The sequence below is a fragment of the Eleutherodactylus coqui genome, chromosome 7, assembly GCF_035609145.1.
Source record: "Eleutherodactylus coqui strain aEleCoq1 chromosome 7, aEleCoq1.hap1, whole genome shotgun sequence".
NCBI lineage: Eukaryota > Metazoa > Chordata > Amphibia > Anura > Eleutherodactylidae > Eleutherodactylus > Eleutherodactylus coqui.
Window position 1 is genome coordinate 97584452 of NC_089843.1, and position 15091 is coordinate 97599542.

The 15091-nt window shown below is 39.8% G+C and overlaps 1 protein-coding gene across 1 annotated transcript in view; it reads left to right on the forward strand.

Annotated features, from left to right (window-relative positions):
- MTNR1A (melatonin receptor 1A) overlaps window positions 1-7753 on the forward strand; it is a 221439-nt gene extending 213686 nt beyond the window's left edge. The window contains exon 2 of the mRNA XM_066574660.1: window positions 6885-7753. Within this exon, the coding sequence (XP_066430757.1) occupies window positions 6885-7753 (869 nt within the window). The remainder of the gene's footprint in view (window positions 1-6884) is intronic.
- The last annotated feature ends 7338 nt before the right edge of the window (window positions 7754-15091 follow it).

Genomic DNA, 15091 nt, shown 5'->3' on the forward strand with positions numbered 1-15091 from the left:
GATCACCAACTTGCTCTGAGACCGATGGTTGGCCTGAATGTCCCTTTCTCAGATTACAGATGCATCCTTTCTCAATGAAATTGTTGTACCCCTTCAAAATTGACTTGTTAGTAGGTGGATCCACATTAAATTTGCATTTGAAAGCACACTGGACAGTCATTGCATGGTTTGTTTTAGCAAATTCCAACATGCACCAGCTGCGTTGCCGTGCGGTGAGCGCCATCTTGGATCTCACTGCCTTCTGACTTTGGGAGGATGGCACAGAGATTCTGCGGGAGAGAAAAGAAATGTTTTGAATTAATGTATCTCTGGTTACCACATTTGTAAACATATTTCAATAAGGCCGCCTGCAGACGACCAGGTCGGATCCAGCTGCGAGAATTCTCGCAGCGGGACCCGACCCGAGTGCCTGCAGAGAGCACCGCAGACTCACCCGCTCCCGCAGCTCCGGCTCTTTCATGTGCCAGCTGCTGGGCTGCCAGCGCATGCGCAGAGCGGAGCTGGCGGCCGGTGAGTGACGTTTCTAAAACATGCAGTGGTTTGTTTGCTGCGTGTGATTTCGCGCAGACAAACCGCGGCCATCTGCATAGGATTGCGTGCTGTAATGCAATCCTATGCAGGCGTCCAGGGGCGGAAATTCTGCCGGGAATCCCGCCGCAAAATTTCCGCCCGTCTGCAGGTGGCCTGAGGCCACCTGTAGACGGGTGGGTCAGATCCAGCGGCAAGGATTCTTGCCGCGGCTCCGGCTGTTTGATGTGCCGGCTTGCCGGGCAGCCGGCGCATGCGCAGACCAGAGCCGGCGGTGGGTGAGTGACGTTTCTGTGCGGGGCTTGCAGAGCCCCGCACACAAATAGGACATACCGCGGATTGTTTGCAACGCGAGATTTCGCGCGGCCAAACCAAGGCCGTCTGCATAGGATTGCGTTTGTTAGCGCAATCCTATGCAGGCTTTCAGCGGCGGAAATTCAGCGGGAAATCTCGCCGTGGAATTTCCGCTCATGTGCAGGCGCCCTAAGTTTTAATTTTCTTACTAGTTGAAGTGAAGAACTGTTTTGGTGCTCACCCCATATACTCATCAGAACATCTACCCAACTATGTGCTATTCCATGAACCTGCCAGCGGATACAGAGGCACATACAGTCACTAATCTATCACTCATTCTAACTCCTTGAGATGCGGATTCTGTACTTTCTTTACCACTTTTCATTGTCCCCACCTGCCTAGGACATATTTATTTTGGTATATAGAGAGAATAATACAGCTTTCATTCAAATTCTCCTCCTACTATTATGATGAGAATATCTGGGACATAACCTCTTTTCTTTGCAGCAGATTGCACATTGACAGTAGTCCGCCTTACCATTCAGGACTTTTAAGTCTTTGTGCTAACTAGTACAGTATTTTGCATTTAATGATTTTAAATGGAATGTATCACCTATATCCTTATGCTAATTAAAACCACAAAGTGAAACCTATTCCATTTGTCCAATCTTTTTTTATTTCCTCTTTTTATTCTATTGTCTGTACATGAATATGGGGCGGCCATCTTGCCTAAGCTGAAGTTAACAGCACTGGCGTAACTATAGGGGATGCAGAGGATGCAGTTGCTCCAGGACCTTAGGGGGTTCATAAGGCCTCTCTTCTCCATATAGTAAGCCTAGTAGTATGAATAAAGCATTGTAGTTGGGGGCCCTGTTACAGATTTCGCATTAGGGCCCCAAAACTTCATGTTACCACTCTGGTTAACAGCATTTTGACATATGCTTTACAGCAGTATCATGGGCCATAGACAAAATGGACAGGAGGGAACCAATTGACATCTATGGGAGACTGTTGCAGGTTGTGCAGGGAAAGGGATGAAAATGAGATAACCACTGGAAAGGTTTCCCTACAGAACGAGAAGTGTTAAACTATTATTAGGTTTAGTGATCAGTGTAAGAACTGATGGATTTTTGGATTTTTTAAAACTTTATACAACAGATTATGGCATTGAAAATGTAAGAAATAATTTGCAGAGAATTCCTATAAAACATGTTTAATGTCAAAGCTTGACTTACATTATATGTCATTTTCTGAAAACACATTTGCTTTAATCACATTGTCAAAAAAATTAAGAATTCCAAATGTTTTCAATCAATATTGAGTTTAAAAAACACCCCTTCCTGACAGACATGCCCCTGATAATAGAGATAACGAACCATGAAATTACAGCAGAAATATTTGTAAAAAGATTAAATGGCTACTCTGGCGATTTAAAAAAAAATATAAAATTGTTTATGAAACTAGTCCCTCGTACATATAAGTTGGCTGGTATTACTTTGTTTAGTAATTCCTTTCTATCTGAAAATCCTTGGAATCCTTTTTTTTTCATTTGTGTTATGTAATCTCATTATGTCCACCTGGGAATTACTTGTCTCTCTGTACTCTCCAGGAGTCACTATCTTCCTGTATGATGAAACAGCATGGACTGATACTGCTGATGATTAGAGGCTCTTGTCAAATAGTTATAATGAAGAAAATTACAGCTCATCTTCGCTGACTGTATATTTATAACATTAGGCTTATTTAGGTGCATATAGAGAGTGATGATTACACTGTCCTTCCAGCAGGCATAGATGGTACTGGCTCTGGTCATGGGATGCTGTTCTTTATGTATCATGAGATTGCTAGGATAACGTAGAGGAAGAGAAAGCAGGGAGAAGTCTAAAAATCAAGATGGTGTCTGAGAAGTAACAGTCGGGAGGCTGCACTTCAATAGCTGAGACCTGCCTCTGATTGGTCCCTTCGCTCAGCCAATCAGAGGCAGCACTCGCTCACCCATTCATGAATGGGTGAGTGAGAGCTGCCTCTGATTGGTGAGGGCTGTGACCAATCAGAGGCAGCCCTTTCAGCAGGCGGGGATTTTAAATCCCCGCCTGCTGAATACTACACAGAGCAGTTCAGGACAACTGCCGGCCGGACGCGGCTGAACTCCGTCTGCAGGGAAAAGGTGAGTATACTTTTTTTTTATTTTTACACATTTTAGGATGGTTTTCAGGGAAGGGCTTATATTTTTAAGCCCTTCCCGAAAATTCATCCTGCGCTCGCCGGCAGCCCATTGCTTTCAATGGAGCCGGCTGTATTGCCGGCTCCATTGAATTCAATGGGCGAACATCGTTCTTCTCTGCCGGAGAACGATCTTTATAGTATATGTTCTCAATGGGGTCGGCACTGCTGCCGCCAGCCCCATTGAGCGCATATATAGAACACAGCGATGCGCAGAACGGAGATAGGCACATTCTGCGAATCGTTGTTTCCTATAATTGATCGCACATCCGCATAAAAAGCGGACATGTGACCGATCCCATTGGGATGCATTTGGTCTATAGATCTGCAGATCGAAGCGCGTCTGCAGATCGGACCAAAAAACGGTCGTGTGACCGAGGCCTGAAGCAGTAGGTAATTTTCAGATTATGCAATACCTTTAATTGAGACCTTGGTACATAAAACTGATGAGCAGGCTACAGCAAGCCAATATCACATAACAATGGCACATATAGCTAGAATGAATTTTAAAACCACAGACCAGCAATATATATCATAATAACTTTTTTTTAAATGATGGAGTGTCTTTGAAATGAATGTAGCATAGAAGGCTATAAGAAAAAATAGAAATCAACTGAAAACATTTATATGAAGTAGAAATTGAACATAAGCTGTGGCTGTGAGGTACAGTATGCTGATTATCATTTATGCATAGCTGGTTATTTGACAGTTCCCTGCTCTGTGATTATTTGTCCCAGTAATGATAGTAATAATGAATATAACATGCAGTAGAGCAACATACAATAAAAATAAATCAGAACTCCAATCTGCTGCAGCGCACATTATGGTCCCCAAAGCAGCTTTAAGTGCTTTGCACTTTTTATATTTTACATTTTTTTTTAGAAAAGCTTGAAACACATTCTTCTTATCTATCACTTTTCTGAAATCTCTTTTAAATGGGTTCAGACAGAATACTTTTGAAATAAATATTAGAAACTACAAAGTAAAATATTGTATAACCTAATGATTAAAAAAAATGGACACTTCCTTCTAGTTTTCTAGTGCTAATGATGTCAGGGGTAATACATATTTAATTATATCAGGGAAGAACATCCTGCATATTTCACAAGACATCTGAAAGTATCAAGAGACATAAACAAAGAAATAACTTGTAGCCTACAAATGATTTGATGGCCCCCAAAATGTATCCGTTCAATTATTAATACTACGTTTTTAAGAAAATTGCTAAAATCTAATAAAATTCATGCCAAATGTTCTGTAAAACCTTGGACGGTGTACAGGCTACTGAATCAACAGGCTATGCTAAATGCTTGTAAGTTTACAGTGCTACTAGGGTGTGACAGGTTACCTTTAGGCACAGAGAACTAGTTTTTATCAGAATTGTATAACAAAATATGAACATTCCAGTTATGGAGAATGACTTGATAAATAGCAAAGGATGCAAAATCTGAAAAACTGTCATCTGCCCCATTTTTTTCTTTTTTATGTTCGGAATGTCATTAATTTTTCTCTATGCACATTAAAGATGTCTTTGCTTTCGACAAACTTGTTAGAAGGGTCCATTGACTATAAGCACATAATCTTTGGGAAACCAGGCAGCAAGTGTTCAGCTTTCTTGCAGCACTACATAGGGGAAATTAAGCATTACTCTGTGCCCATTCGAATCATTGGAATGTCATCTCATGCAGTACAGGGCAGGTTCATCAGAGAAAATGACACTAAGCAATCTCTCTAGACTGCGGCCCAGATATGAGGATCCTAAACAGGGAACCCCTTCTGTTAACTCAGTATTTTATAACAGTGTACATGAAAGTGGGTTTTCAAAACTGAACAACGCATTTCAATATGTCCAGATGTCACCTATGCCCATGAGCTTGCAGATTATTGGTAAAATAGCATCTGACTTCTGCAAAGAGGGTTTCTATACTTCTTTCAAGGCTACTTGGAAAGTTAAGGTCTCTTTCAATGGGAATACTATTGGGCACATATGTGCCCGGCAACCGCCCTACAGACTACTGCTCCAGTGTTTCACACAGGAGCGATTAGTCATATAAAGAATCTAGACAGAGCAGCCAGAGGTCTCCTCCAGCCACTCCACTCCATTCACTGTAAACAGGTAGCCATAGATGAATGACTGCCTGGTTACGAGGGCCAATAGTGGCTTGGTTTGTAGCTCAGCTAAAAACCAAGCAACTCCAACAAGTGAGTGATTTTTTTGCTCTGTGCCCTGATGGCAGTCATGTGTACACATGGTGACTATCACCCAAATTTGCTGTTTCCAGCAATTATTTGTGCTATAATCACCCTATGTACCTTTAGAATGACTTCTTCATAATTTGTGCCATAATTGTCAGGTGATATCCTTGTCCTCCTAGCTTTAGTGAGACTATTACACATGGATTTGCATCGTGGTGAATGAATAATAAAAAGAGTAACAAAGTTAACCATCTATAAACATAATCTTTATATACTCACCCATCTATTGGACTTTAGTAAACCTCTCTACCCCTATCTTATTAGCCTCAATATGAGTGCAGCAATTCTCTATTATTTCTTTTTCTCACTGGTGATCTACTTTCACCACTGAGTTTTGACAGGCCCAGCCATCCATAGCTCCATCTGATGAGCTAAGTGCCTGGAGTCAATATTGGCAGACTCTTGCTGATCTGGTATTGGTGACCTGTCTGGAGTATAGGTCACCAATAGTTTTCTCTTGGAAAACACATAGCGGAAAACCGGCACCAAAAGCTGCAGCTTTTCCCCATCAAAAAATGCACTGCTAGGGATTTTGATGTGAAAAGGATGCAGATTTTGGTGTGGATTTCCCACCGTGGAAGATCTGCACCATTTTCTGGTATGTGTAAACAAACCTTTAAATTGGAGATAGATTTGAGACCTCGGATTTCCTGTAAGGACTTTCACTAAGCTCCAGTCTATCAACTCACCATCTTCTTCTGCCTATAAAAAAGTAAAATGTAGCAATAGTAAATTATGTAAGCTAATATTAATTTACCTTTTTCTTTAAAAACTATCTACATCAGTGTTTTCAGTGTACACAAATATGCAGTTTGTGCCAAGCATTGTGTATACATTAGCTTCTGCTCTATAGTCCACCATGTCACTGCAAACAGGGAAATGGAAGATTCCCTTTTTGAAGACCCCTAGGACTGTTACAAAAGGCATTGTGTCATCAGGTTCATGCTGCCCGAACCAAGGGCAACATGAACCCAAAACAGGTATGCCTATTGGAGGGTTTCATTCTGAAACACTGAGGTTTTAGAATAAATATACGTTGAAGTTTGACTCAGAGCTGAATTCCGAGTCACTAGGGTTGGCCAATGCTGACCGTTTCCTGCCCAATGCATGAAGATTGACAGCTCTCTCCCTGAAGACAAAAGGGGAAAGAGCTATCACTCTGAATACACCCAGTCGGCCATGGCCAGCACAGCCCACCCCCATGACTCAGAGCTCAGCTCCAAGTAAAAATTAAAAAGTGTATTTACTCTGAAGCACAGCATAGTTTCAGAATATAACACTCTCGGTGACAACAAGCATCCCTATCTTGGGTTCATGTTGACTTAAGGAACTGAGAAAAACTACGGATGTCCATTGAGTCATCCAAAAATAAAGGTTTATATTTGCAAGTCTGTAATTTCAATTTTGTGCTTACTAGCAAAGCTCTACTTGGAGTATAATAAACTGAGAAAGATGACATGCGTATAGAATGTTTAAAGCGTTCTCTTGTAGATCTCCTTCTAGTTAAGTGATTAATTATGATACACATAACCTAAAAGTATTATGTGCCTATTTTTCTAAGTGTATATATTTTTCTTTTGCAGGAAATATATTTGTCGTAAGCCTGGCTGTGGCAGACCTGGTGGTGGCCATTTACCCATATCCCTTGGTAGTGACATCAATATTTCGAAAAGGGTGGAATCTTGGATATCTACATTGCCAAATTAGTGGATTCTTAATGGGAATAAGCGTCATAGGATCTATATTCAACATTGCTGGGGTCGCAATCAACCGCTACTGCTACATTTGTCATAGCCTCAAATATGACAAGTTGTACAGTGACAAAAATTCATTGTTCTATGTGATTCTGATTTGGGTGCTAACATTCATTGCCATTGTGCCAAATTTATTTGTTGGATCATTACAATATGATGCCCGGATCTACTCCTGTACATTCTCACAGTCTGTTAGTTCAGCGTACACCATTGCAGTGGTGTTTTTCCATTTTATACTCCCAATTACTATAGTAACTTTTTGCTACTTACGCATATGGATCTTAGTTATTCAAGTGAGACGTAGGGTAAAACCAGATAACAAGCCCAAACTTAAACCTCATGACTTCAGGAACTTTTTGACAATGTTTGTGGTATTTGTGTTATTCGCAGTCTGCTGGGCTCCATTGAACTTTATAGGCTTGGCTGTTGCTGTAAACCCGGACATGATTCTACCTAGAATCCCTGAATGGTTGTTTGTTGGCAGTTATTACATGGCATATTTCAACAGTTGCCTTAATGCTATCGTATATGGTCTCCTGAATCAAAACTTCAGGAGGGAATACAAAAGGATTATCATCTCCATTTGTACTGCAAAGATATTCTTTCAAGACAGTTCTAATGATGGAGCAGAGAAGATTAAAAGCAAACCATCGCCAATGTTAACAAATAATAATCAAGTCAAGGTTGATTCAGTATAAACTTGGATTGTGCAAGCATAGGTGAATATTATTGAATGGGAACTCCATATATTAATATATAATAATTGCCAACTTAAAAAGGATGTACCAGAATTACATTTTACTTGGCTATCTCCAGTAGTCACATTGAAAATGAATGGAATGGCCATTGCTCCATTCAATCTCCTCCTCACTATGGAAGGTGCAGTAAACCCACAGTAAGGAGGAGAGGGGGACCCGGACCCCTGTTCTTGGGATCAGCGGGTCACAGCAGTGGGACCCTCCACCGATCAGACTTTTACACCTATCCTACGGATAGGTAATAAAAGGTAATTGTGGTGCAACCCCTTTAAATACACTGCTTTAGAGTCTTGCAGGACCAGGGTCACCATCAGAAATGTCAGGATGCTATTTAAGTAAATGGCTAGAATTTATTACACAACTCAACTGAGCATTATACATCTTTAACTACTGTGCTCAGATTTCCACTGTTTTAAACTTCTGATATGCTATTATTGCATGTTAGAACTTTATGGAAGTGACCAAATGTACCCTTCCAGACAACATAATAGTGGCACTGTTTCTACCACTGCTCCCCTGGGGACACAACTTGAAAAGGTGCATAAAGTTAATAATTTCTTCTTCCTGCCACTACCACCCCCTCCCCCCCCCAAAAAAAAAAATCGGTGGAATTTGATTTTAGAATATATTTTACAGATCTGCTTCCCTTCAAGCGCCTTATTTTTTCCCTGGAGACCTCTGAACAGCTCTAGTTTAATTATGATCACCCTATATATAAGATGGTCATGCAGGCTTCCCCCAATATATTTATAGGAGTTCTCATTTAATACATAGTTCATAAATTTAGAGTTAAAAGGGTTTTCCAAGAGTTAGCAAAAAGAAATGTATTAAAATAAAAAATAACCATTACTCACTGACTCACTGCTTAACTCACCAGCTGATCCAGCGCTACCACTCCATTGGTCGCTTTTGATTTTTGCTTACCATTGCTGTACATCCAAATGACCACTGCAGTCCATCACTGGCCTTAAGTCATGTGGATGTACGACACATTATTGATGTGGTACATTATGGCTTCAGCAAAGCACTTGAAGGCTGATGAAGACTGTACTGCAGCAGCAGTGAATTTATTCAAGTAATGATTATTTTTAATTTATCACATTTACTAATGTTAGCCAATTTTTATAAAACCCCAGAAAACTTCTTTCTGAAGTGTTGCTTGGCATCAACAGCCAGTAAAGTATGTTATCTGTCATAATGCAATACTATACCTCTAATAAAGGATTCAGGGTTCGTTAGTAGATGTCTGTACATTTAATTTCTACACTATAGTCGGGAATTTACCCATTTATTATTAATATGATAAAAATGTAATGTATATTTAACTTTCCATAGTTCCATATTCATAATTTCAGTTATTCATACATGGAAATGGGCACAGACACAGATGTACACTCTGTATGTCAAGGTATACACCAGATTGACACTATGATTTACTCTTCCATCAGCACCGTTGAACTAAATAGCCATTGTCAATGTGTCAGCTACAAGGGCTACATCTGTGTGTATATGCTCTGTGCAGGGGCGTAACTATAGAGGATGCAGGGGATGTGGTTGCACCCAGGCCCAGGAGCCTTAGGGGGCCCATTAGGCCTCTCTTCTCCATATAGGGAGCCCAGTACTATGAATAAAGCATTATAGTTGGGGGCCCCGTTCCAGATTTTGCATTGGGGCCCAGGAGCTTCAAGTTACGCCTCTGCCTCTGTGTGAACTATCCTGTACCAAACCAATAGAATGTACTGAACAAAATGCTGGTCGTATGCTAAGCCATGAGTATTTATACTAAATTTACATTAACCAAAGTATATCATAAGTATTTATCTACTCTGCACTTGATACTCAGTAGACATCCAGGACTGGAAAAACAATATTATTTTCTTAATGTGTGTAATTATCTATGTTTCATGGAAGGAAAGAAAGAAGTATCTGAACACTATAACACTGATTGTTGAAATGTATTGACTGTACATATGATTTTTTTTCACAGAGGCCTATCCACTGCTTATATAAACTTTACAGACTTTGCACTTTATCTGCTTGGACATATTTTACATAGATACTTGAACAAAGGAATAAGATTTGGGCAGCTATGGTATACTGTAATGAAAACTTCTTCAATATACTGTAGGTGCCTGAGAATATTAACTTTTCATAGAGATTTTAAGGATTTTGAAATGCATGCCAATACATTGCCAAGGATCTTATTAATAATAACTGTTTACATTTACATATAACACTCCGACATACTGTGTAAATAAAATATGATCACATCGATCAAGGGGATTGGCTGTCCTCTCTCTTTTTTAAACATGTTTCGTCTCTACGTTTTGTCTCTAATTCTTTTAGTGCTGAGAATTTGCTTTTCTTGCATTTGCAAATCTAAAATCCCTGCTGTCTGGATCAGTACTTAAAGGGGTAGTCCCATCTCATTGACCTTATCTCAATCTTTCCCATAGGTCAAGTATATATATATATATATATATATATATATATATATATATATATACACACACACACACACACCTTTCTTTTTCCCTTTTGTTTCTATTCTGCCCAGGCCCCTTTCTTTGCTTACGTATAGTTTTCGTTGGCCATGGACACCACCTCTTCCTGCAGTGGTGGCCATGCTTGTATAGAAGCTCTTGCTTTCATTCTATGACGTTTGCCCAGGTTCATTCACAATAGCTTCCAGACCAGCCACCTTTCTGCATAGAACAGATCTCAGCATGTGGAATAGCCTGAGAGCCATCATGTTCATCTCTTTGTCCCGCCAATCCTCTCCACTCTGCAGTAGAAGTGAAGAAGTTTGGCACCCACACACCGCTAAGAATACATCAAAGTCCTTATCAGGGCTGTCACAATGTCTATGTGCTTAAGCACCATATATGGAAATAGAGAAGCAACAGTTTAGATTAATGACATGGACATGTGTGGCATTAGGACAGCACATTGACACCTGTCCACGTGCAATTTGCTCTGCATGGACCATGCAAATTGCATGTCCTATTTTCATTCTCCAAAATGGACGAGAATAGGTTAAGCAGACATTTTTTCACATGGGCCGTCTGAATAGCCTCATAGGCTATAATAAGGTTGAATGCTGCTGTGGAACAGACACACACCACCAAAAATACTCCCATGTGAATGGGTCTTCAGAGTGAGCTGGGTAAGAACATCAGGACCATTATCTGCTGACATGGAAATATTGTATGGACATCAGTATCAATGTAACAATGCAAGTACATCCAATGCTTTTAACTGTCGATGCTGCTAGTATACTATTACATCAGGAGCGCACACACATAGCTTGCTGTCATATAATGACCGGGCTTAGTACCACCCACAACCTTAGGACACGGGAAAGAGGAGGTCAGCAGAACAGCTTGAGACAGGAGAACGAGGAAGATGGGAATACCCCTTTAAGTTGTTGATATTTTGGTTTGGGTACTTTTGCCTTACCTGAGAGAAGATATTCTATATTGATATTTCTATGACTTGAGGTTTCGACGGGTTTGGAGCTTAGAATATATTTACTTGCCTTCATGGACCAAAGTGTTCACATTCTCTGTAACATCATATGCGCAAGCCTTCAAACTGTGATGGAAGTTGTCTTAGGATCACTGTGGAAAATGTTACATTCTTTTTGACCTTTTTTTATCAAGTCAAGTGCTGCCATGTATTTTAGACTGCTTTTATGCAATAAAATGCTGTATCCTGCTTAGACTTGTCTCATTTCTTTTTTAAATATTTCAGAAATTACAAGACCTTTATTTGTTACATATTTTGGTTTATTTATTGTTCTGCATGTCTTCTATTTTAGCTAAAAACTTTTCCAGTTTGTTCTTTTAAAGCATTTTATAAAAATACACACTGATCTTTCAATGGATTGTGTTTCATCAGGATTTTAACTTGTTGCAGTATGGTAATTTTTATTAAAGTCCACTGATGTGTTAACTATTCAGCCTCTACATGATCCTGTACGTACATCATAGTACGCAATCCCAACTCCAAAATATAGCATTTGGGGGAATGTGGCTTGGCTGCCAGACTGAATGACTGCCTAGTGCAGAGCCCCTGAACTACCAGGGCCCAAAAGCAACATTACAGAGGGAAAAAAATAGCTACATGGGCCTCACTTATTGCTTATACCTCCAGGATGCTGCAGAGGGAAAAGCAGTTGGCCAGTAATTCAGGCAAGCCCAATATTTTTTTTCCTAGTCCTCTTAGTGATATCAAGATAGCACAGCTAGAAACTCACAGGGCAGCTCTCCTACTTCAGAGCCCGTGGAGTGCTCACCTGAGTGGACTGATTCTATGGAGCAGCAGCGAGGATACAGGTTCGAAACTACTTATAGCGAGGTTTTCCTTCCCAGCCACGCTGTTCCGATTGCTTCTGCACACAACACTTTGGAGAGCAGCCTTGCAGATACCAAGCAAAAGTCTCTACAGCAATATCATCATCATTGACTACTCAGCCACGTGGTGGCTGCAGCCTCTTCTTTTTCTGCTAGCCCAGAAAAACTGTTAAGAAAATTGTAGATCAATGTATCAGTGAATTGTTTTGCTATTAGATTGTAGACTAGGAAGATATAGCATGCTGCTAGTATAAGTAGTGAAGGGGATAAACGAAACCTTTTCTATATACCAGTGAATGGTACCGATAAAGACAGAGAGAAGATAAGATAGTCTTTCAGACTGCCTGCCTTGCATACCTTCTCACTGACATAAGAACGGTTTCTTTGTATGTTATAGTTACACCTTAAAAGGTGTAGCTTATGTTAAACATCTTAGTTGTAGCCCATCATGTATTCTAATTATTCTTGGAGGTAGATACTTTCCCTGTGATGTCATTTATGGTATATAAACCACATACAACTTTGAATACATTAGAAATCATTTGATAGCACAACAAGGCTGGTGTGATTTGTATTTCTCCTATGGGCCTAGACTTCTACACGAGATCTGAGATTGTCTTCTCCTTGGTAAACACATAAATTCTCCTTACAAAAACAGAGGCAGAGACCGGACACTCTGGAAGTATCATCTGATGCAAAGGTGAGCAATTTATCACATACTACTGGTGCAACCTCACCCTTAGCGGAGATTTTTCATGTATCCCAATTGCTGGCACATTCCAGAAAATTTCCCTCTGAACTTCTGCAGTATCTACAGAGTCTCATAAAAGCATTGTTACCAGAGTGTTGAGTAAAGGACTTGATTGATAATTGATAGGGTGGATAGACTCCCTTGCCCTAAACAGGATCATGTAGCGAAGCATGTTTTGGCTCATATTCACTTCTTCCATTTAAAGGAGAACTTACTGGATGCTGCTAGGAAAGCAAATCCTCTAACTGGGTCATGTCAATCTTCTTATTTGTACATAGACTTGTCTGCGGAAACACTGGCTCAAAAATGAGAATTACTCTCTGTCACAACAACACTCAGCGATCACAAAATCCCATATAGATGGAGATTTCCAGTATGGCTCCTGATCACTAAGGGCAACACTATTTTTGTTGCCAAGTGTTTGGAAGATCGAATCTGCTTTATAAAGCAATGGAACTTAAATGTTTCCTTACCTGCCAAAAATCCTCACCAAATTCTTCAACATATGACCGGAGATTGGCACACTGTAAAATCCCGTAAGCAACCACATTGCTGCTTCATATGCCTTGTTGGTGTGTTACTATGGATGACCAAACCAGGAAACATCTGAGAACTTACTGTATACTCCCAAACAAATGTTGCAGCTCTGAAGCAGTTGGTCAACACCGGTTCAGATGTTAGCATAGATACAATCTCTTAACTGCCTATGTATGTCTAGTCCCTGGGTGATATATTGTGGAAATAGGAGCTTTTTGATGTTTGCTGAGCTATGCATAGCTCTGAGAAAGATTATTGCTTTTACTCATATGTGCATAACAGTTACTTCTGGATTGACATGCTCATAATTGATAGACGTTTATTACTGCTATCTCAGAAATCGGCGATCGAGGCAATTACATTGCCCCATCATGCAGCGATATCCTTAGCAATTGTGGAACAATATAATCAAACAACATACTTATGGTAAAGTAACGACCTTGTTATCTCAGGCAGAACATAGGAATACTCTTAAAAGGGACATAAGGGAATATTTTAATAATAATGCATGTTCATGTTCTATTGAATTCACACAAAGCGTATATAAGAAGCCCATTCATAAGATTAGGACACTATATTAAAAAAAAGAACCAAGCTATTAGAGAAGATATTCGATAAAATTAAAGTATTTGAAACACAAAATAAGTTAACACAAGGCAAAAAGCAGAAGAATTATTTTAATACAGATAGGCACTTCAAAATATATTGCTTCAGAATTATGAGAGGAAACTAAAAAGAATCAAAGCCCAATGCTGCTCACAAAACAACAAATCTGGGAAACTATTGGCTTCTCATCTTAAGGCTTGGCATCTCAAATCTTGGATCTCATACCTATTAAGCCCAAATAACACACAGAAATGGACAATAAATGGATATAGCAAATCATTTTAAAACGACTATTCAGCCCTATATAGCCTAAAAGATGATCCTTTCACATTTCCAAGTGCGGTCCATCATGTTCAAACATTTTTACTAAAGATGAATTTATGTTCCCTTTCTGCAGCTCAGAGAGAATTTTTGACTCTTCATTCTCAGTAACTGAAGTGCTTGAACATATTAACTCCTTGCCAGCGGATAAATCATCAGGCCCTGATGGACAAAGGCTTATTACAAAATCTTCTGGGCAATTCTAATTCCGTATATGGGAAAAACATTTCAGCTGCTGAGCATAGAGGCTTCATTTCTAAAAGAAAACCAACAAGTACTTATAATCACCATTCCTAAATAGGGAAAAAACCCTATTTAGGAATACAATTTTCCATCCATCTCATTACTAAACACAGATATAAAAATGTACACAAAAATACTGGCCTTCAGATTGGCACCTATTTGGCCAATATTAATTGGGAAAGATCAGGTAGGATCCATGAAAGTCCATCAAGCTTCAGATAACACTAAGGGGAGTACTAAAAATTACCCATTTTACAGAGTCTAAGAAAATCCCTGCAGTCTTGTTAGCTTTGGACTCCAAAAAGGCATTTGAGTGCATAAATTGGGCATATGGATTCAAGGCCTTGAGTAAAATAGGCTTTGAGGGGTCTATTTTTCAAGCTATATGGCACTAGGCAGGGCTGACCCTTGTCCCCATTGATATTCATATTATCATTAAAACCATTAGACCAAGCCCTAAGGGAA